This window comes from Euleptes europaea, chromosome 5 (genome assembly GCF_029931775.1).
Source record: "Euleptes europaea isolate rEulEur1 chromosome 5, rEulEur1.hap1, whole genome shotgun sequence".
In the NCBI taxonomy this organism is placed as follows: domain Eukaryota; kingdom Metazoa; phylum Chordata; class Lepidosauria; order Squamata; family Sphaerodactylidae; genus Euleptes; species Euleptes europaea.
Genome location: NC_079316.1, coordinates 102749984 through 102771340, shown reverse-complemented (window position 1 = coordinate 102771340; position 21357 = coordinate 102749984). Strand labels below are relative to the sequence as shown.

Below are 21357 nucleotides of genomic sequence, written 5' to 3'. Positions count from 1 at the left end.
AGTGATGGTAAACAACTCATTTGAATAGGAAATTTGAATTCAAGTATAGGGTTGTTGTTGTTGTTTTTGCATGTTCCCATACCATGACTGTGAAGGTTGCTTCTCCCAACCTACAGTTTTTCAGCTGGATCGGATGGCATTTTACCCTTTGGCATAAACAAAGGCTGGTAATAGTAGAGATTCAAGGCTATAGGTTGGTTCCTGCTGATCATTTCTCCTGAGGGAAGGGAGGGCGATTTTTGCCAATTTCCCCCTCCCACAGCAAACCTATGACTCCCCCTCATGCTTTTCCAGGGGAATCCTGATCCTCAAAAGATGCCTTTTGGGGGACATTTGGGGAAATCATTCCACCAGAGGAGGTTTTTGGCAGGATCACATGAACACATGCAGCTGCCTTATACTGAATCAGACCCTCGGTCCATCAAAGTCAGTATTGTCTACTCAGACCGGCAGCAGCTTTCCAGGGTCTTTCACATCACCTACTTGCCTAGTCCCTTTAACTAGAGATGCCGGGGATTGAACCTGGGACCTCCTGCATGCCAAGCAGATGCTCTACCACTGAGCCAAGCCTATGGCTCATATTCTCAAAGATCACCAATCATAGTCCTATGCCCAGTTGCACTGGTACCCACCAGAAAAAAAAGTTTACTCCAATTGTTACCCAAGAATCCATTTTCACTGTACTGTTTGCTCATTTCCTAGGATGGTGAAGAATCTAGATTTCATTGTGTATAAGTTTGAAAACTACGGGAAAGAGTTTATCAAGAAACAGAAGATGAGCCCAGATGCGTACATCCAAGTCGCACTGCAGTTGGCATTCTACAGGTATACAAAAACCATACCAGCATGGATCGGTCATTTGAAAAGTACAATTACATAGACATGTAGAGGGCTGAGGAGCCACCAGCAACAGGCTATAAAGAGCAAAATGGCTGGGTTTTCTTTGTCTTCACACAAGGATCCCACCTTCATGCTCAACACTGGGAGATCTTTTGATTGAGACTGGGTGCTGTCTCCTGTCTTCCAGCACAACCAGTATGAAATACAAGACTGAATAATTACCCATCGTTTCGCTATGCTCCAAAAAAGATGTAGGAGGTGAGGGGAGAGTATGATCTCTGCCCCACTTTGCACTGGGCATCAAGGAAGACTGGAGAAGCACATGTTCTCTCAATAAGAAAGCCAGAATGGCATAGTGGTTAAGAGCGGCAGACTATAATCTGGAGAACAGGATTCAATTCCCCACTCCTCCACATGAGCGGCTGACTCTAATCTGGTGAACTGGTTTGATTCCCCACTCCTACACATGAAGCCTGCTTGGTGACCTTGGGCCAGTCACAGTTCTCTCCGAACTCTCTCAGCCCCACCCACCTCACAAGGTGCCTTTTGTGGGGAGAGGAAGGGAAGGCGATTGTACTCTGCTTTGGGACTCCTTCAAGGTAGAGAAAAGTGGGGTATAAAAACAAACTCTTCTTCTTCTTCACTACAAATTCACCCTTTCTTTGGAGATTAGTGGGAATTATGGATTTGATGCCTTGTGAGGACAACAGTTCAGTGGAGCCCCCACCCCACCGTGTTACCAAGAGCAACCACAGACCCTGCTCCTGAGTAAGATTCCCTTTGAGGCGCCTTCACATTCTCAGACCCAACCATCATCTGGAAACAAATCACATGACTTGCCCGGTTACATAGGCCACCATGGTGACCAGGGGCCTGGCATTTCGTCTCTCTCTGGGCAGCCCCATTAGCCCAAGCTCTTGAGACCTTGGGAGCTAAGCAGGGCCAGCCGTAGGGTTGCCAACCTCCAGGTACTAGCTGGAGATCTGCTATTACAACTGATCTCCAGCCGATAGAGATCAATTCACCTGGAGAAAATGGCTGCTTTGGCCATTGGACTCTACGGCATTGAAGTCCCTCCCCTCCCCAAACCCTGCCCTCTTCAGGCTCCGCCCAAAAAAAATCTCCCACCAGTAGTGAAGAGGAACCTGGCAACCCTAGCCAGCCATGGTCAGTACTTGGACAGGAAACCACTAAGGGAGAAGACTGAGTTTGCTATGTGGAGGAAGCGATGGCAGACCACCTCTGCTCCTCCATTGCCTTGAACAGCCCATTGTTGGGGTCGCCATGAGTCGACCGCAGGGGTGGGGCAGATGAGTCGGCTGCGGGGCTGGGTCACAGACTTTGGGGCAATTGAAAGGGCAAAGTGAGTGGGTAAGAAGGGAGAGTTAATCCAACTCCTGCCCATACTTTCCTACCCAAAATGGGGAAGGGGTAGCCATTGGTGGCCACTGCTTCCAGCCCTGAAACCTCAGCTGGAGAAAAACTTCCCATATGTTCCTGCCTGGGAATTAAGATAATAGGAAGAGCCCCCCCTGACTGTCCCATCAATCAAAGAAGCTCCTTTGGTGGGTACATGAAAGAGGGCCTTTTCAGTGGCAGCCCCATGATTATGGAACAAGCACCCCAGGGAGGTGCTCTTGGCCCCCTCACTTTCGATCTTTATGAGGCAGTTGAAGACAGTTTTATGTAGTACTGCACTTGGTTAGGTTTCCTAGTAATCCTGAATCATGATTTTAAAGTTTGTTTTTATGGGTTTTTTAAATGTATTTTATCTATGCTGAAAGCCGCAGCAGGATCCATAAGGAAGAAAAAGGTAAAGGCAGTCCCCTGTGCAAGCACTGGGTCATTCCTGACCCATGGGGTGACGTCACATCCCGACGTTTACTAGGCAGACTTTGTTTATGGAGTGGTTTGCCATTGCCTTCCCCAGTCATCTTCCCTTTACTCCCAGCAAGCTGGGTACTCATTTTACTGACCTCAGAAGGATGGAAGGCTGAGTCAACCTTGAGCCGGATACCTGAAAGCAACTTCCGTGGGGATTGAACTCAGGTCGTGAGCAGAGCTTGGACTGCAATACTGCAGTTTACCACTCTGCACCACAGGGCTTATAAGGAAGAAAGGCAGCTAATAAACATTTCAAATAAATAAGTAAATAAAAATTGGTTGAAGGGGGGAAAGGTAAGTAGCTGTTCCCCCCATCCCATCCCATCCCATCCATCTATCCATCCATCCATCCATGCCTCTTTTTAAGCCACCGCCCCTAACATCCTGCCCCCACTTTATAGGGATCTGGGGCTGAGCTCATTCTCTGCACACAGATCTTCCGCCCTCAAATCGACATTGGCTCAGTGTTCTGCCCTCAAATCCATTCCCCAATAACACAGGCCGGGAGCGATTGGTCCATTTTTAGCATACTATTTTGTGGTCTTAACATATTGTAATGCATAGATGATTGACAGCACGCCGGCAGGAAAACAAGACAACGCCCAATGTTCGGCCCATATACTCTCTGCACGTTAACATGCTGAAGAGTAGCAGGGCTTAACTAGCAGACAAATCGAAGTACGGAGGCAGATTATCCTCGTTGCTATTAGAATCTGAAGGCTCGCAACCATTTTGTGCTTAGAGCATCATGAATTTAACTGGGAAAATTAAATGAGAGGCCCCAGAGCCAAGGAAGAAGCAGATGTCTCCGACAGTAAGCATTTGTCCATGTATCATTAAAGAGGCATAGGAAGGTCTTGGAGAACAAAGGATGTTCTGTAGAATTGAGGTGTACAACTGTGCTCTCTGACCCTGGCTCAACTTCAGGCTAGCTCAATAATTGCAAAACTCTTTATAGCGGGGTCGGAGTGATTAATTTTTTTCCTTAAGAAGTAGAGAACACAATGCAAAAGAAAACTCATGTTGTACTTTCCATTTGTAATTCTGCACTCGGCTTTTCCACTGTGTGATCTAAACCGGGAATTGCAATCATTTCCGCACAAAATGAGCTCCGACTCCCTATTTGCCTTTGTGGCGATGACTTAAGACAAGGTTTTGCTCACCTAAAAATACAGCATGAAAATATTTAGGTAGGACAATCTACCGTTGGTGGTGGAAAGCGCTGTCAAGTGTCAGCTGACTTAGAGAGTTTTCAAGACAAGAGACTAACAGAGGTGGCTTGCCTTTGGCTACCTCTGCGTAGTGACCCTGGACTTCCTTGGTGGTCTCCCATCCAAGTACTAACCAGGGCCAACCCTGCTTAGCTTCCACGATTGGATGATATGCATAGAGTTGGGAAATACCTGGAGATTTTTGGGGTGGAGCCTGAGGAGAGCGGGGTTTGGGAAGGGACTTCAATGCCTAAATGGCCATTTAGTACCTGGAGGTTGGCAACCCTAGATATGCAACATCATCATATGCAATAATCCTTCCTCTGATAAAAGCTTTATAACCATCCCATTCAATAGTACGCGTGCTAGCTGTTCCTTGGTTGATAATAAACTGTTTTGATAACTCAGCCATCATCTGAGTTTTAAAAGTTTCATGATTACGAAGAGAAACATTAAATTGCCATTTGCCAGGTGGTCTGACTCAGTCTAGAAACCTAAAGGAGGTTAGTGATGGGGAAATTACAAATTTTTAGCTAGCTTCAAATGAAGTAGAAACTCTTTTCTTTATTGATTGATCATGGCCTAGGAAAGTTCAAGTCGCTGACAACTTTACAGGCAAAAGTATAAACATATATAAGCCAATTGATATCCGGATCTTGCAGAACTTTTACACCAATTACACAATGACAACTCGACACTGCACCAAATTGTAACCAACAGAAAAGCAATCTATCCTTCCTTCTTAACATAATTTTAAGAATATTGCTACTATACAGTGAGGGGAAAAAGTATTTGATCCCCTGCTAAATTTGCCCATTTGCCCTCTGACGAAGAAATGACCAGTCCATAATTTTAATGGTAGGTTTATTGTAGCTGTGAGAGACAGAATAACAACAGGAAAACCCCCAGAAACCCAGAAGACAAAAGTCAGAGATTGATGTGCATTATAATGAGTGAAATAAGTATTTGATCCCCTATCAACCAGCCAGATTAGGGTTAGGGTTAGGGTTCTGCTGTCAACAGAAGCAATCAATCCATCAGATTCTAAACTAGCCACCATGACCAAGACCAAAGAGCTGTCCAAGGATGTCAGGGACAAGACTGTAGACCTGCACAAGGCTGGACTGGGCTACAAGTCTATTGCCAAGCAGCTTGGTGAGAAGGTGACAACCCTAACCCTAACCGTCAACCTCCCTCGGTCTGGCGCTCCATGCAAGATCTCATCTCGTGGAGTTGCAATGATCATGAGAACAGTGATGAAGCAGGCCAGAACTACACGGGGGGAACTTGTCAATGATCTCAGGGTAGCTGGGACCATAGTCACCATGAAAACAGTTGGTAACACACTACGCCATGAAAGACTGAGATCTTGCAGAGCCAGCAAGGTCCCCTTGCTCAAGACAGCACATGTACAGGCCTGTCTGCAGTTTGCCAATGCACATCTGAATGACCCAGAGGATAACTGGGTGAAAGTGTTGTGGTCAGATGAGACCAAAATCGAGCTCTTTGGCATCAACTCAACTCGCCATGTTTGGAGGAGGAGGAATGCTGCCTACGACCCCAAGAACACTATCCCCACTGTCAAACATGGAGGGGGACATATTATGCTTTGGGGGTGTTTTTCTACTAAGGGGACAGGACACCTTCACCGCATTGAAGGGACGATGGACGGGACCATGTATCGTCAAATCTTGGGTGAGCACCTCCTTCCCTCAGCCAAGGCATTGAAAATGGGTTGAGGATGGGTATTCCAGCATGACAATGACCCAAAACACACGGCCAAGGCAACAAAGGAGTGGCTCAAGAAGAAGCACATTAAGGTCCTGGAGTGGCCTAGCCAGTCTCCAGACCTTAATCCCATCGAAAATCTGTGGAGGGAGCTGAAGGTTCGAGTAGCTACACATCAGCCTCGAAATCTTACTGACTTGGAGAGGATCTGCAAAGAGGAGTGGGACAAAATACCTCCTGAGATGTGTGCAAACCTGGTGGCCACCTACAAAAAACGTCTGACCTCTGTAATTGCCAACAAGGGTTTTGCCACCAAGTACTAAGTCATCTTTTGCAAAGGGATCAAATACTTATTTCACTCATTATAATGCACATCAATCTCTGACTTTTGTCTTCTGGGTTTCTGGGAGTTTTCCTGTTGTTATTCTGTCTCTCACAGCTACAATAGACCTACCATTAAAATTATGGACTGGTCATTTCTTCGTCAGAGGGCAAACGGGCAAATTCAGCAGGGGATCAAATACTTTTTTCCCTCACTGTATCTATCTCACTCTGCTAGCATAAGAGGAATTGCTGACTGCTATGTTTAAGAAAACTGAATATGCATTAAAGGTTAGTTTGCACTATGAGGAAAAGAAGGGCACCCTTTCAGAGACTTCGACCGAGAGCACAGATAACAGTGCTTTTTCAGCGCTAGGTCAAACCCCATTTTCCGTCCATTTTTTACTTGGCCGTCACTGACATGGCTACACTATGGCTCATTCACATTTTCCCTTTTCCCTTCATTAGCCACGTTAATACCCTCTGGTGTCTCACCTTCCCCTTTGCCCTGTCAAGGCTCAGGAATAGGATTGTGCTTTCTGGGTAGGGTTGCCAGCTCTGGGTTGGGAGACGTGTGGAGATTTTGGGGGGGAGCCTGAGGAGGGTGGGGGCTGGGGAGGGAGGGACTTGCCATGGAGCCTGCCTTCCAGAGTGGCCATTTTCTCCACGGGAACTGATCTCTGTCGCCTGGAGATCAGTTGTACTAGTGGGAGATCTTCAGCTACCACCTGGAGGTTGGCCACCCTATTTCTGGGGGATAACGATGCTTTTGAGATTCTTCCTTGTAGTTAGGGTTGCCGACCTCCAGGTGGTGGCTGGAGATATCCAGCTATTACAACTGATCTCCAGGCGAAAGAGATCAGTTCACCTAGAGAAAATGACAACTTTAGAAGGTGGACTCTATGGCATTATACTCCATTCAAGTCCCTCCCCTCCCAAACCCCGCCCTCCTCAGGCTCCACCCCCAAAATCTCCAGGTATTTCCCAACCCGGAGCTGGCAACCCTTCATGTAGTGCTGGCAAAATCATGAATGCCAATACAGCCTTCTTCCTTCCCTGAGGATGGTGTTGCTGCCCAGAGACCGGCAGCAAACAGAGAGGGGATCAATGCATCTCCATTGCAATGGGCACAGATGGATCTAAAAGGTCCATTGCAATGGTGGATGGATCTAAAAGGTCGCTTTAATTTGGCAAGGAATTTTTCAACACCTTTTGCCACTCCACGCAGTCTGGGAACTGCTGCTCCGACATCTTTTCATTTAGTCCCAGAGTAGTATTTTTTTGTGTTGGTATAAATAACACTAATGCCCATCCTGCGAGCCAAATGATTGATCACACCGTGGTTTTATTACGTGGCACAAATGAAACATTCCTCGCACTTACAGCAAACACCAGGTTTACTAACCTTGTTGTCAGACATAACGAATTCCTTTACTAGCACAGCAAAACAGAAATGAATTAAACCTTACGCACATCGATCCTGCTCTTAAAAGGGGGCCGCCCTGTCTATGCTTCGTAGGGAATTCTATTAGCATAAAAATGAAATATTGTACCAAATGAAAACCAAGGCTGCGAAACAGAAACCCAGAGAAGCTATTTTTCTCTCAAACGTTATGATCCCTTTCTTCCACCCAATAATATTTTTTAACCGGTTGTATTTCACCCCCAAATATAGATTGTACGGCAGACTCGTTCCCACCTACGAAAGTGCATCCATACGCCGGTTTGAAGAGGGAAGAGTAGACAACATCCGATCAGCAACTCCTGAAGCCTTGGCTTTTGGACAAGGAATGATTGATAAAACTTTATCTCTAAAGGTATTCCCCGTAGGATTGCCAACTCCAGGTTGGGAAATTCCTGGAGACTTGGGGGTGGAGGGAATGTTTTTTGGGGGTGGGGACGTCAGTGGAATATAATGCCACAGAGTCCAGGACATTCATGATTTCCAGCTCTGCCTAGAATATATACCAACTAGGAACACCAACCTGAAGCCACTAATGGAATAACATCCAAGGCAGAACAGTCAGGGACTAAAATAGATTGGGAATGGGGAGAGGGAAAATGTTAATATAGTATTTTTAAAAATTTTGCAAGCTCATTGGAGGTCCTTATAGTCAAAATGCAGAATATAAACCCAATAAATAAATGAGTTCTTGGAAGTTAGTGCCAAAAAGGATCTTCACGAGCTTAGAGATCAAGCCCTAGGAGGAAAGGCTGAGGGAGCTGGGGATGTTTAGTCTGGAGAAGAGGAGGTTGAGGGGGGAACATGATTGCTCTAAGTATTTGAAGGGCTGTCACTTAGAGGAGGGCAGGGAGCTGTTTTTGTTTTGGCAGCAGAGGATAGGACTCACAATAATGGGTACAAATTGTGGGCGGAAAGGTATATTAGGCTGGATATTAGGGAAAATTTTTACAGTAATAGTTGTTCAACAGTAGGGAGGTAGTGAGCTCCCCCTCAGTGGCTGTCTTTAAGCAGAGGCTGGACAAGCACTTGTCAGGGATGCTCTTGGCTGGTCCTGCATTGAGTAAGGGAGGTTGGACTAGAATGGCCTGTATGGCCCCTTCCAACTCTATAATTCTATGCAATGGCTTAGAGCCGATTCAAACAGTAGACATCAACATATGAGTTTGTGCCCCGGTCCCAGGGCTCTCAAATGCTTACTGGCTGGGTAGGGAATGTTGTGTTTAATCAGCGCTTACATCTGACCACCATATAAGAAGATAAACATAAGGGGAGCCATGTTGGATCAGACCATCTAGTCCACCATCCTGTTTCACAATGAGTATAACTAGTTATTGTGGAGGGCCAACAGGCAAGCCTCAGAAGCCAACGCCTTCCCCAAGCTGCCTACTTGCATGAGATGAGCAGGCAAAAGGGTTGCCAGCTCCGGGTGGGGAAATACCTGGAGATTTTGGGGGTGGAGCCAAAAGAGGGTGGGGTAGAGTCCACCTTCCAAAGTAGTCATTTCCTCCAGGAAGAATGATCTCTGTCACCTGGAGATCAGTTGTAATAGCTGGAGATTTCCAGCTGCCACCTGGAAGTTGGCAACCCTAGCAGGCAAGATGGAGGCAGGGCATCACAAGCCTCAAGTTTGTTCACACACCCACCATTACTTGTCGTAACCACAGGGTTGCCCGCTCCAGGTTGGGAAATTCCAGGATATTTTGGGATGGAGTCTGGGGAGGGGAGGGCTTGGGGAGGGTAAGGAGGCCTCAGCCAGATATAATGCTGTCGAGTCCAACCTCCAAAGCAGCCACTTTCTCCAGGGGCACAGATCTCTGTCATCTGGAGATCAGTTGTAATTCTGGGGAGCTCTCCAGGTGCTACCTGGAGGTTCACAACTCTACATAATCAGCTGTAATTAGTGGTGGAATCCATTCCAAAAGGAGGAGGGGGGGAATCAAGCGATTCCTCACCCCCCCCCCCAAACTCCATCATTTTAAAACAAAGTTTTTAAATTCCTCTTCACATTTGATTGTAACTTTATTACAAACCACTAAGTTTAAAAGTCATGTGGTGTAGCTTCTAAAAGATGCTTTGAGTTCTAAACACTTTATTAGGGGAAAACGTGTGTTAACTAGGGTTGCCAGGTCCCTCTTCACCAGAGCCTGAGGAGGGTGGGGTTTGAGGAGAGGAGAGACTTCAATGCCATAGAGTCCAATTGCCAACGCAGCCATTTTCTCCAAGGGAACTGATCTTTGTCAGCTGGAGATCAGTTGTAATAGCAGAAGATCTCCAGCTAGTACCTGGAGGTTGGCAACCCTGTTCTAAACACTTTATAAGGGGCAAATGTGTGTTAACTCTGTCCTGACAGGAACTTTGGGAGGGTGCATCTGCGAGCAGAGAAGGGGTGGGAAGAGGGAGTAATTAACCCTTTTCCACTTTCCATCTTTCTGCTTCAAATTGCACCACCCCTACCAGCTGCATCTTCCGCATAGGGCCCCAGATGCAGATCTGAGGAGCAGCTTGAAGATGATTGGTTCTTGTGGGTTATCCGGGCTGTGTAACCGTGGTCTTGGTATTTTCTTTCCTGACGTTTCGCCAGCAGCTGTGGCAGGCATCTTCAGAGGAGTAACACTGGAGGACAGTGTCTCTCAGTGTCAAGTGTGTAGGAAGAGTAATATAGTTACTCTTCCTACACACTTGACACTGAGAGACACTGTCCTTCAGTGTTACTCCTCTGAAGATGCCTGCCACAGCTGCTGGTGAAACGTCAGGAAAGAAAATACCAAGACCACGGTTACACAGCCCGGATAACCCACAAGAACCAATGAACTCTGACCGTGAAAGCCTTCGACAATAGCTTGAAGATGAAATTGGGAACAGAACATGGTCAGGCTCTCCACTCCCCCCTACACATACACACACTGCATTGCTAAAAAAATTAGCCCCACCCCACCCCCGCCAAAGCTGCTTTTCTATTAAAAACTCTGCCTGGGCCACATTTATATGTAATAAGTCCTTTGTCTCCATCTAGCAGTTCAGTACTGGTGACTTTATCAATGACACCAGGATGCGGCACCGCAGGTTGATTCTGTACACACATACTAGAATTTTTCTCCAGAACTTATTCCACCTCTCCTGGTGATGTTTATCTCATTAAACTCTTAAGAACATAAGAAAAGCCGTGCTGGATCAGACCCAGGCCCATCAAGTCCAGCAGTCTGTTCACACAGTGGCCAACCAGGTGCCTCTAGGAAGCCCACAAACAAGACGACTGCAGCAGCAGCACCCTGCCTGTGTTCCACAGCACCTAGTATAATAGGCATGCTCCTCTGATCCTGAAGAGGATAGGGATGCATCATGACTAGTATTCATTTTGACTAGTAGACATGGATAGCCCTCTCCTCCATGAACACGTCCACTCCCCTCTTCAAGCCTTCTAAGTTGGCAGCCATCACCACATCCTGGGGCAGGGAGTTCCACAATATAACTATGAAATCTCTTAGATTTCTTCCTACTGAAAACAAACAAACACAATTAAAAACACAGTCAGTTTCAGTTGTTGATTTCTACTTCCTGGAGACAGACCATCATTTTTTTCAGGGACTGAAAGAAGGTATGGCAGAGGTCTCATTTTCAGAGGGCGCTCACTTCTTCTGTACTATTTACCACCTTCTGGTAACATCTGGCACTGCAAAGTGTGCAATGTTGACTACAGTAGGGCTTCAGTCGTCTGGCTATGCATAGGACTTTGGCCAAAATCTATCATTATTCAATTAATGGAAACCTTTCCCCAACATGATTGTTTCTTCTTTGTCACCAGGACTCTGAGAAAATGCAGCGATTTAAGGAAGCTATAACTTCTCAGACAAATTATACGATTTTGGTAAGTAAACTATTACCCTATCTTGATAAGAACAAGTGATTTCACAGGTAAAAACCCACAGAGGTATAATCTTAAAATGAAATCACTTCCTCCTTCGATGAATTCTGCCCATCCTCCCGTCATCCACAAGCCAAGGGTTGCCATCTCCAGGTTGGAAAATACCTGGAGATTTGGGGGGGTGGAGCCTGAGGAGGGCGGGGTTTGAGGAGGGGAGGGACTTCAGTGGGGTACAATGCCATAGAGTCCACCTCCCAAAGCAGCCATTTTCTCCAGGTGAACACATCTCTGTCACATGGAGATCAGTTGTAATAGCGGGAGATCACCTGCCACCACCTAGAGGTCGGTTTATCTACACAGGCCTCATTTTTTTATGTTTCCACAATATGTAAAATCTACAAAACCCAGCAGAGTTGGGTCAGGAAATTCCTGGAGATTAGGGGTTGTGCACAAAAGGCAAGGTTTGGGGAGGGGAAGGACCTCAGTGGCATATAATGCCATAGACTTTGCCCTTCAAAACAGCCATTTTTCCCAGGAGAACCAATCTCTGTATTCTGGAGATAAGCTGGAATTTGGCTGATCTCCAGGACATACCTGGAGGTTGGCAACCCTACATGACTGTCCTCTACCTTTTGTCTGGTGAGAGTTTGCACCGCTTCCTAAGTAGCGGTCAGCAGCAGCCAGTTTTCAGATTCTGAAGTGCGCATACAATTGTTTCCAATGTCCTGCATTGTCCTGCAGGCACAATACATGGCAGAGAATGAGGTCCATAAATATGAATTATGAAGATTCCTAAGTGAAAAACTTCAGGACTGCCTCTCCCCCAGAAAGCATTACGCTCTGTCAGGAGCAAGCCAGGGGGATGGTATTGTGCTGCTCCCAGGTGCTGTTGTGCTGTTCTGTTCAAGGCCAATCTGTGCCCCGTGTTTAGTCTTCATAAATTCCCATTCTGTGGGAATTGCCAAGTGCTCCTTCCTGCCTCTGGGAGAGGGGTTGTCTAAGTTAACAGTTATCTCCTGTTGCTTTTCCATATATGCTCTGCACCCTACCTTTGTCCCTTACTAGTGTCCTTTTGAATATGGCTTCTGAAACCTGTCGATTCTAACCAAATAAAACTGCTTTCGTGGACTTGCCGTCTGCTGGAATCTGTTTATGGTTTTGCCGCAGGGCTAGAGCTTACACGCTCCATGAACAACCACTTACTGGTGGTCCCCAAGCAGAAGCGTGTTTGGCTGTCCTCGACAAGGGCCAGGGTCTTTTCAGCCCTGGCCCCAGCCTGGTGGAATAATCTTCCTAGTGACATCAGGGTCCTGAGGGACCTTAAGGAGTTCCGCAGGGCCTGTAAAAGGAGCTATTCTGCCAGGCCTATAACTGAGGGCAGCTGCAAGCTGTCCATCATTGCTGGCCTCCCCATCTCTCCCCCCACCACCACCACTACTGTCATCGGTGGGGGTTCACCTGCTTGTTCCGGCCCACAGTGGCTACTATGTCCTTCTGATGCCAGCTTGTTATAATTGTTGGGTTTTAATTGACATTTTATGATTTTATGTGATTTTTAAAGGTTGTTACCCGCCCTGAGCCCAGTTGGACTGGGAATGAGGGTGGGCTATAGATATGAAAAATGAATAAATAAAATAGTTATCTATTTTCCTTCAAAAACAGCAGGTCAGGTTTAAGAGCCGCCGGAGACCGGCTGCGTTTCACAACAAAAAATGACTTGCAATCCTATAACTGGAAAGAACAATTTGTGCAACTCAGACCAACCAGACCTGTTTCAGAGTGCAGCTGGGGGGAGGCAAGTTTGTGTCCCCCCCCCATATAAAAACATGCCTCATATAGAACAGTAGAACAGCTAGATTCGAGTCCAGAAGACCAAAAAGAGTTTCGGGGTATGACCTTTGGAGATTCAAAACTGCCTTTGTCAGATACAAGTAGGAATGGAGATGGGCTAGGAAATACCTGGAGATTTGTGGGGGCAGAGCCTGAGGAGGGCAGGGTTTGGGGAGGGACTTCAATGCCATAGAGTCCAATTGCAAAAGCGGCCATTTTCTCCAGGTGAACTGATCTCTATCAGCTGGAGACCAGTTGTAATAGCAGGAGATCTCCAGCTAGTACCTGGAGGTTGGCAACCCTAGATATATCCTACTTGTTTCTGACCAAGGGAACTTTGACTCTCCAAAGCTCATACCAGAAAATCTTATTGGTCTCTAAGGTGCTCCTGGACTCAAATCTAGCTCTTCTGCTGCAGACCAACATAGCTCTGAAACTATCTATGTAGAAAAGTAGGGTGTCGAGAAAGAAACGAGGCTTTCTTTCAGATGAACTAGTTTTCTGTGTGAGGAGGAAACAAGGAAAGAGAGGAACAAGGAAACACATCCTCCAGCTGGAGTCTGAAGAGGAGCATTTCAACAAGGCATGTATCATGTGATCCTCTGGACCACATGATTCCACTGACGCTCATTATTGCATGTAATGCACATTTTGCCAACACAAAATCCGGCAACCCATCAAAGAAGATCATTAAGTTAGTTTTGGGGAGCAAAGTTTTAATTGTAGAGAAATTTTTAAAGTTTGGATTTCAAGATGCAAATTGATGTGGAGGTTGTTTTTTTGAAAGACAGCATATTAATGAACATGGGGGTGTTTTTGAAAGATAGTATATTAATGAACTGACCACAAATTTCTGTGCCTGGGAGTCAGGATAGGATGCAGACAAATGCATAAATACACAAATAATTTAGAGTCAATCTTGAAGAAGACAGAGGAATTTAATTCTAGAAAGGTACATAAATCTGTCCGTTTTGATTATTTATAATTTCTTCATGGTCTTCAATTTGTCTTTAAAAAAAAAACAGCACTCTTAACATCTATGTAGCTTTTTTGTCTAATGTGAAGGATGGTCAAACTATAGCCGGCAACCAAATTAGGGTTTCTTTTTAACTGGCCCCTGTAGCAAATTCATTTTATCTGCAGCAATGAGCAGGAGATAATGGATTTGATCTGGGGAGCTTTCCACTAATGCAAGAGGAAGAGGGGCAAATTCACCCAATCCCCTCTCCTCACACTGGGGGGCATTTTAGTTATGAGGGCCCTCTGACTCTCAGCGGAGGATTTCTGTGGTTAGCCACCGGAAGGGAATGTAGGAGAAAGATCCACCTTGGATAGCTTGTAAGAGCCAAACGAATGTTTAACTGCATGCCATGCAAAATTTCTAATTTCTGTGTCTTAAGTCTCTCTTAAAGGCATAACAGCAGACTGTGCCAGTTTTTGCCTAGTTAGCTGGCAACCCTAAAACAAATTGCATTGGACTAAATGGGAACTACTGTAATCTCATCCAAATGACAAGTTTCCCGTTAATATATCTCCCCCCCCCTTTACTAGGGAAACAGCCCCGCTTGGTTAAACTTGTAGCTTTAAAATTCAATTTAGTATCCCTCCCACCTCCCACCCCCACAGCTGAGTGGCTCTTTATTTTGTTAGCCCATCTCGGCCTCTGTCTTCAAACATGACATTGATCTATGTTGGGATAATGTCATTGCTGAGAGCCTTATAAATCATGTTGGAGAGCAAAACATTTCCGTTGATCCTTGAGCCTGTTCGTCTTGGCAGGGTGGAGGGGGGAACCGCGGTGGCCCCTTCAAGGTTCTGCAGTCCTTTCTCGCAGATTGTAGTGCATGTGCAACCAGCCAGACGCGCCACCGTCACTCTCCAGAGTAGACCTGTTGCCCAATGAACCATGAAAGATTACTTATTCCTTGCCCTTAGTATCTTTCATCTCCTTAGCTATTGCTATGTGCTCCCCTATTTCCGAAAGCAGCCAGCAATGGGGCGGAGGCAGTTTATGCTTGAGTTGGCTCCCTTTTGGAAGATAGAACCCCGGAGAGTTACAGAATATGCTTGCAATAGTTGGTCTCTTTTAAAACAGAACACAGATGTCAGCAAAGAGGTTAGGGCTAGGGCTGCCAGCTCCAAGTTGGGATATACCAGGAGATTTGGGGGGGTGGGGCCTGAGAAGGGCAAGGTTTGGGGAGGGGAGGGACTTCAGTGGGGTATGAGGCCGTAGAGTCCACCTTCCAAAGCGGCCATTTTCTCCAGGTGAACTGATCTCTGTCGCCTGGAGATCAGTTGTAATCCCAGAAGAGCTCCAGCCACCACCTGGAGGGGATTTTTTTTAACAAGAAAAGGGAGTACACGGTAAGTGAAAAACAAAAAATAATGGTTGAGCATGGACCAATTGGCCTTACCAATTAAACAAGTTTGTTACTATGAGTATATCATGCACAATCAAGTTTCTACCAAGTTTCCATATAACAATAGTGTTTTGTGCCTGTCAAATATCAAAATAACTACAGCAAAGTGCCATGTGCACCTTAACAAAATAAATGACTTAATACATGACCCCAGCAAGAACAACGGAAAAAGAATGAATCTTTACCCCAGCAAGCTGGGTACTCATTTTACTTACCTTGGAAGGATGGAAGGCTGAGTCAACCTTGAGCCAGCTACTTGAAACCGACTTCTGTCGGGATTGAACTCAGGCGATTAGGTCCCAGGCGGGGCTAGGAGGCTGGGCAGTCGTGCGGTCCAAGGTCGAGTCAGTGGAGATCAAAACAGGAGTCCAAACGTGTCCAGAAGAAGAGTCGTTAATCAAGCCGAGGGTCAGAGTTCCAGGAATTCAAGCCGGTGGGAGAAAGGGTCAGAAGCCAAAGTGGATGCGAAGCAGTCCAAAAACTGAATCGTTGCTTCCACAGAGAAACTTCCCAACAGCCTGGAATATATGGTTCTCTGGGGGCGCACTCCTTTGCCCCACTAATTACCTAGCCTGGCTCCTGTCAGTATTCAGGGCTTTGCGCCTATACTCCCGCGCATTCCTGCGGCGGGTGTCTAAATCTTTGCGTAGTCTTTCCCTCAGCCTAGCTACAGGCAGGGGTGATGCTACCAGCTGCAGCTGTCTCTCCTCCTCCTTACTTATGCTAGGAGCGGGGGCTTCAGCCTTTGATAGAGACCATTTGCTAACTTCCGAGGAGGTAGAGGGCCAAGCCTCTGCTGCCAACTCATCCGGGAGCTCTGTCAGTTCAGTGTCCTGGTCCCTGCTGACCACGACAATGAGCAGAGCTTTTGACTGCAGTACTGCAGCTTACCACTCTGCACCATGGGGCTCCTAGATCCAGCATTAGGTAATGATAATTCCTTGGTATCCTGTGGACATATACATTGTATATTCAACCATAGGTTATTTAAATGTGACTAATTTTGTCCACAATTAATATACTATCAGCGCATTCCTGAGCCTGAAGGGCGAAAGCCCTTAGAAAGCCCCAGGAAGGAGCAGCGTCGGCATTCATGCCCCCCCCCCCCCCGCACCAGCGTCCAAGCACCTTACACCAGTGTTAGTTGCCCAAACGCCGGGGGGAAGGCCCGGCCGCTGGTCGCTGGCCACTGCCACGGCAGCACCACCCCAGCACACCGATGGGGACTTCTGCCTGTGTCCCACCAGCGTCAAAACCTGTGCCAGTGTCCTGGAAGGCGTTCTCAGGGCGTTCCATCGCCGGGCTGGGGGAGGAGCCGCCTTTAGGTGGCCTCCTAAGCCCTTTCAGGCCAGGAACACCCCTTTTTTATTTTTGCAAGATACGCCACCTTTATGAAGGGTTGCACGGATTTTTTACGCCGCTGGGAGGCTTCAGTGAAGCCGAAACCTTCTTTGGAGGCAGCGCAGCCGTATTGCCTCCAAACACCTCTCAGGAATGCACTGTATAATATGCATGACAATAATTCACTATTGACTAGTTCAGAGTTATACAGTTTAACTTGAAATGTAACTATGGCCTATTATGCAGGGATGTTTCCCCGTGGTCCCCCCCCTCCAACTGCTTCAGGGCTTCCTTTTGATTACACATGCCTTTTCCATCTGTCAAAGGTTGCCTCACTCTCCCCGTGCATTTTGCCCAGATGCTGTTTTAGCCAGAATCTGGAAAATGCAGGCAAAATGCGTGGGGAGAGCAAGGCGACCTCTGATGAGTGGAAAAAGCATGCATAATCAAAAGGAAGCCCCGAAGCAGTCGGTGGGGATGATCACAGGGAAACGTCCCTGCTTGTTTGTTTATTTCTTACGGCCAATGGCCAGCATAAAATTACAAAACAGTACAGGTATATATATACACCGATAACTGAAGTGATAGAAAGTTGAATAAAATATCCTAAAATGGACAAGTTAAAATACATTTGTCAGCATATTAAAATACAAAAGAGAAAAAAAAACACATTATAACATGCTTCACCCATCACTCATCATCTGGTGCATCACAAAAAGTAAAACCCTTTTTATTTTGAGCGTTCCTTTTAGTAATGGCCTTCCAACAAAATTTAGCTACATCGTAAGATATAGTGGGATTTTTATCCTCGAGCAGAAATTGAATGATTGAACTCTCATTGGTTATAGATTGATGTAAAAAGCCAAATTATTGTAACCAGGGGTCGATTATAGTACTTCTAAATTCCAGGTAAAATTCACAGTGTAATAAAATGTGTGCCCGGGATTCGTCCTCTCCTGCTGTACATTCTGCCTTTGGGAAGTATGACAACGTGCAGAATTCCCAGCACATCTACAGTGTGGGATTTAGATCTGCTTTCTGCACTCATGAGAAAGAACTGCAGGATATGCTGTTTTGCACGGAAACCAAGAAGAGTGAAACTACTTCAGTCAGGAAGCACGGAATTGTCTAGTGGCAGCAACATCTGTGGGATGTAGCTGCAGTTTTGTGCAAATCCAGTGACGCCCCCACCCCATTCTATCCCATTGTCTCCAGGCTATTACTGGAATGGCCATAGACAATCACTTGCTGGGGCTGAGAGAGACGGCACGCGAACACCTCAAGGAACTGCCAGACATATTCACTGACGAAACGTATTTGACAAGCAATCGATTTATCCTCTCTACCAGCCAGGTGAGTGAAAATTCATATTGGGATTAGTCATAAAAAGAATCCCCATTATTCTCGCTGTGACAGAAGTTATGAATCAGTGACAGTCTCTGATGTATTGTTGGGGAGCTGAGTGACCCAAACAGCTCTCCAAAAGGCACTAGGTGCTCATCCCTTGCATGTTATTTGTCACAACCCAAACTAATAACTAAAGCAAATTAATCTTGACTTTGAAAGATGGATGAAGTCCACGGGACAAGCAACAAGCAGATGCGGGGGGGCTGGATCTGACCCCCACATCAATTTTGGTCCGGTCTGACAAGGCCCCATCCTATTTTATTCAAGATGTAGCAGATAAAGATATACGGGTTGGAAACAAAATTTCTTTATGACCTTAAGAGATTGACCTTATTCCTTAATGTTACAGCTTCCTTAGGCTTTGTGCGTAATGCTCTGGTTGTGACCAAACTCAAGTGCCCAACAACTGTCAAACTCTTCCTGCGAGAAAGGTAGCAGCTTCTTAGAGTCTGACCCCACTAGTTGCTGAGTGAAGAATAGTCTTTAATTCAAGGGCAAACAAAGCCTCGGGAGGGAAGGCAGCTTGGTGTACCCCCATCTCATCAGATCTTGGAAGCTGAGCAGGGTCGGTACTTGGAAGGGAGACCTCCAAGGAAGACTCTGCGGAGGATGGCAATGGCCAACCACCTCTGCTTAATCACTTGCCTTGAAGGCAGTCCCTTGCTGGGACTGCCATAATTTGGCTACAACTTGACAGCATTTTTGTCAGCCCTTGGCCCACAGAACCAGAAATCACCACAAAGTCGTATAGAGTCCAAACAGATGGATTTTACTGATCAAATAGGCATACAGTGCAAACGAATAAAATGACAGCTATGAAAGGCTCACTAGCTGGGAGATATTATAAGGCAGGAAAGGCGGGAGATTACACGCAGGAATAGTTTCCCAGGAGCTGAGTTCCCAGGCTTAGGCTTAGGCATGCGACCTTGGGGGGCAGACAATACAGCACAGAGACAGAGGCAATAACGAAACCGAGATAGCAGCCTGACATTCTGCTCCCCTCAAGGCCCCCTCCCAGTTCGCAAGGGGGCTGGCCTGTTCGGGTAAGCAATGTGAAAGGCGTCGACGAGGTCGGGGGCGGAGACATCCCGTGCGCGCACCCATTCGTCATAGGCAGGGGGGAAATGTTTCCAACGAATTAGATATTGGAGAGTACCATGGTGAATACGGGAGTCAAGGATCTTGGAGACTTCGAAGTGTTCTTCCCCCCCCACCATGATGGGTTGCGCAGGCGGTGGGTCCGGATGCCACCGTGGAGAAGCAACATGGGGTTTGAGGAGGCTTATGTGGAAAACAGGATGCACACGCCTCAAGGACTTGGGGAGAGCCAGTTCCACTGTGACAGGGTTTATGACCCGAGTAATGGGGAAAGGGCCAATGAATTTGGCGCTGAGTTTATGGCACGGTTGGGTGGAACGGAGGTTTTTGGTGGAAAGGTAAACCAAAGCACCCACTTGCAGATCACCCCCGGGGGAGCGATGTTTGTCAGCTTGCGCTTTGTATTTACGTTTGGCCCGGTCGAGGTTGCTAACGAGCCAGGGTCAAGTGGTACGGAGGGCGTGTGCCCAGGAGGCAATGTCGGGGTTCCCCTCCCCCTCTACATCATCTGTAGGAACGATGGGACTGAAATCTTGTCCATACACAGCAAAAAACGGGCTAAAACCTGTGGATTGATGCATGGCATTATTGTAGGCATATTCTGCTAAAGGCAACAGTTCTACCCAGTTATCCTGGTGGTAGTTAACATAACAACGCAAATAACATTCGAGTACAGCATTGACACGTTCAGTTTGACCATCAGTTTGAGGATGGTATGCACTAGACATTCCCTGTTCCACCCCCACCAACTTGAGGAAAGCTTTCCAAAACTTAGAAACGAAACCACTTCCGCGGTCACAAATTATTTTACGTGGAAACGAATGTAAACGAAATATATGCGTTACGAAGAGGCGGGCCAGTTTCTGAGCAGAGGGGATCCCTGCACATGGAATCAAATGTATTTGCTTAGAAAACAAATCAGTAACAACCCACAACACAGTTTTACCCCCACTGAGAGGGAGATCAGTCATGAAGTCCATAGCAATCACTTCCCAAGGTCTGCTGGGCGTTTCAAGAGGTTGTAGCAATCCCGGGGGTTTGCCCTGCGATCGTTTCGCAGCGGCACAAACGGGACAGCTGCGGATGAAGGAGTCAATGTCGGAACGCATTCCCCCCCACCAGAACTGTCTGCGCAATAAGTGAAGGGTCTTCAGAAACCCAAAGTGCCCAGCTGTTTTGGCTCCATGAGCTAAATGTAAAACGTCCTTCCGGAGAGCTTTGGGTACATACAATTTTGAGTCTTTGTACCAGGACCCCCCTTGTTCCAAAACACCAGGAGGTAGGGTATGAGCGGAACGTTCTAAAAGGCACTGGTCCCGAAGGACAGTTAAAAAGGATTCGGAGATGGGGAGCTTGGAGGGAGCCCCCCCGTCGGTCCCGGAGATTTGAGAAATAGTTATAGGGTTAGTGCTTACGTGTGGCGGCGCGCAGACTGCAGGCGGCTGAGCGGTCGGAGGGGTAGGAGGGGCGGGAACTCCGGTCTGTTGCGGTGGCGGCTGGGCAGCCGGTTGGGCTGGCGGAGCTTGCGAGTTAGGGAAGGTGTGTTGATGCTGGGATCGGGTTTGCACAGCCAGCATAGGTAGGGCCCCACGTTGTATAGGGGTGAACAGAGAGTTGGTGGGTCTTTCGAGTTTTACCGGATATTGTGGTAAACGGGAGAGGGCATCCGCGAGAACGTTTTGCTTCCCAGGGACGTGCTTCAGGGTGAAACGGAACTGAGCAAAGAACTCCGCCCACCGTTGTTGTTTCGCCGATAGTTTATGGGACCCCGTGAGGGCAGCTAGATTTTTGTGATCGGTCCAAACTTCAAAGGGTACTTTAGACCCTTCCAAGAATTGCCGCCATAAAGTCAGTGCATGATGAACTGCAGAGGCCTCTTTCTCCCAGATGGGCCAGTTTAATTGAGCGTGCGCAAATTTTTTTGAAAAGTAAGCGCAAGGGTGAAGAAGA

The 21357-nt window shown here is 46.9% G+C and overlaps 1 protein-coding gene across 1 annotated transcript in view; it reads left to right on the top strand.

Annotated features, from left to right (window-relative positions):
* Positions 1–21357, top strand: part of CHAT (choline O-acetyltransferase) — a 62397-nt gene that overhangs the window by 32751 nt on the left and 8289 nt on the right. Inside the window, exons 10-13 of the mRNA XM_056850064.1 lie at positions 703–825; positions 7660–7801; positions 11252–11314; positions 18118–18255. Of these exons, the coding sequence (XP_056706042.1) occupies positions 703–825; positions 7660–7801; positions 11252–11314; positions 18118–18255 (466 nt within the window). The remainder of the gene's footprint in view (positions 1–702; positions 826–7659; positions 7802–11251; positions 11315–18117; positions 18256–21357) is intronic.